Consider the following 2274-nt stretch of genomic DNA (forward strand, 5'->3'; position numbering starts at 1 on the left):
GGTGAGGCAAGGATTTATTTTGGGACAGTGTCTTTAGTGACCTGATGAAGGACGGCTTGTGCTGGAAAGCTTGTCTAACTCTAGCCCAACTATAGAGCTGGTCAGATAAAAGACATCACACACAGAAACTCTTGAAACAGTTGGTGATTATGAGTCACAACTCGGGGGGGGGGTTGTCAATTTGAGGCCCCACCTCCCCGGCAACTGAGCGGCCCTCCCGGTTACCATGGTGATGGGGTCCTCGCGGTCCCGGGCGCCGCCATCTTGTGCCCCGCCCCCAGTGGGCGCCGCCATCTTGTCCCTCCCTCGGCCTGGGCGCCGCCATCTTGTGCCCTCCCCAGCGGGAGCGGCGCAGGAGGTGGCGGCGATGGCGGGGCTCGTGTGGCGCCTGCTGCTCTGCCTGGGCTGTGCCCTGGCGGCCCCGGACCTGGTGCTGGAGGAGGCGAAGCGCACCGTGGACCTCAGCACGCACCTGGCCAAGGTGTCGGCCGAGCTGAACCTAGCTAACCAGCGCTCGGAGGGGGGGCGGGGCCGGGCCGCCAGACCCTGCCGGGGTGCCACGCAGGGCGCATGCGCTTGGGAAGCCAGGGGGTGCCACGCAGGGCGCATGCGACGGCGGAGCGTTCCCCCACCCCCCGCCTTTGATTCCTTCCCCAGGCCAGGGCTGCGCGCGCACGTGCAGCGTTTGTAGCCATGCAGCACGGAGGAGTTGCTTCCTCTGTGGCTCATTATAAACCACCCCAGGGCGCTCAGCCTCCGGCCCATGGGGCAGATACAACTTGCAGAGCCGTGGCATCCCCCACAGGTGGGGAAGTTTGGTGGTGGGGGAGCACTGGCTACTCATACCACTACTCTCCCCTTACTGTCAAACTCCCCACCGGGGTCGGAGGAAGGGCACAGCACCCCCCCCCCCCCCCCACACACACACACGGCAGGTTGGGGACTGTCTGTGCCCCCAGACCCAATACCAGGACCAGCAGCTTGATCTGACCTGTGGACAGACAGGCATTGCCCATCTGCCCCACTGGGCAAGAAAGTTGAGAGCCTCTGGTATGTCCAATTCCTTCTCAATGCCGCACCCCACAGGTGTTAGGGGCCCTGTCTCCTTTTCTGATGGTGAGATCTTCCATTGATTGAGTCAGCCATTCTGCTGTTCGGCTGCCCGAGGGCTGCTCCTCCCAGTGTAGGTCCTGCTTCACAGTCCTGCAGACTTATTAAACTGGCTAAAAAGGTTAACCTGGGTGTGGAAATACCTTTCAATGAAGCACTAAATGCACTGTCAAGATGCTCCAGAAGGCTAGATTTTGTTTTATGTACCTAAAAAAGATGTACATTTAAATTTTCACGACAACAGGATTGAAGAACTAATCTCTGTGGATTATTTTTGGCCTAGTTTGTTTTGCTATACTAATACATTATGTAGAGCAGCATATGAAAGCAGGTTCCAGTAAAAAGTTACATTTGTTTCTGCTTTTATCTTCAATGGATTAACATAGCCCTAAGCCCCTAGCACATTAGTAAAGCTTCCAGTTTCTTTTTAGCTGGAGAAAAATGTGTTTTGTGTTATAGATGATGATGTACCACAGCATCTGCAACCCTCCCTCCCCACATTTCAAAATCCTAGATCAGTCCATGACACTTGTGTGAGAAGACTGGGACTGTCTCTACAGAGGCATCTTGTTGATGTCAGAATTAGATAGTGTTGTGCCAAACTGCCTTATCCCTGCATGGCCACCGTCACAGAACAGCAGTAGAAGTAGCTACATAGAAGGACCTGCGGGAGAAGTAAGGTCAGCCACTAGCCAAGACCCATACTCCCACAGTTTGCTGCCTCTTTAATAGCTTAAGAGCCAATATAAAACACCAGCAGAAGCTTCAGGAGAAGCCTCTGTGTTCTTGGATATAGAGCACAAAGCTAACCTCAGTATCAGTTAATATTAATCAATGTGCAGCTAACAGCTACAGGAATTTTTATAAAGGAGAATTCTCTTTCATCTAGTACTTACACTGTGCGTTCTCCAGTAGGCGCTGGGCAGGAATTATGTAGCATTAACCCTAGTAATGCAAAGCCTTATTGGTGTCATGTTGATGAAGCTTTTGTTTTGGGACAGGTAAAAGGTGAGGAGGAAGAAGAGAACACTCTGGAAGTGCGGGAGACTAAAGTGAAAGGTAAAAGGTGAGTCTCGCCCTCCAATGATAAAACATTTCTGTTGGGGACACATACCCATAACTCACTCATTCCAGATGGTCACTTTTTGCAGGTAAGTAGACCTT

General features: G+C 52.8%; 1 protein-coding gene across 1 annotated transcript in view; it reads left to right on the plus strand.

Moving 5' to 3' along the window:
* Positions 1-211: 211 nt before the first annotated feature.
* The window catches only part of RPN1 (ribophorin I), an 11148-nt gene continuing 9085 nt past the window's right edge, over positions 212-2274 (plus strand). The window contains exons 1-3 of the mRNA XM_025196806.1: positions 212-538; positions 692-805; positions 2112-2176. Coding sequence (XP_025052591.1) covers positions 227-538; positions 692-805; positions 2112-2176 — 491 coding nt within the window. The 5' untranslated portion in view covers positions 212-226. The remainder of the gene's footprint in view (positions 539-691; positions 806-2111; positions 2177-2274) is intronic.

The sequence above is a fragment of the Alligator sinensis genome, unplaced genomic scaffold (genome assembly GCF_000455745.1).
Source record: "Alligator sinensis unplaced genomic scaffold, ASM45574v1 scaffold839_1, whole genome shotgun sequence".
NCBI lineage: Eukaryota > Metazoa > Chordata > Crocodylia > Alligatoridae > Alligator > Alligator sinensis.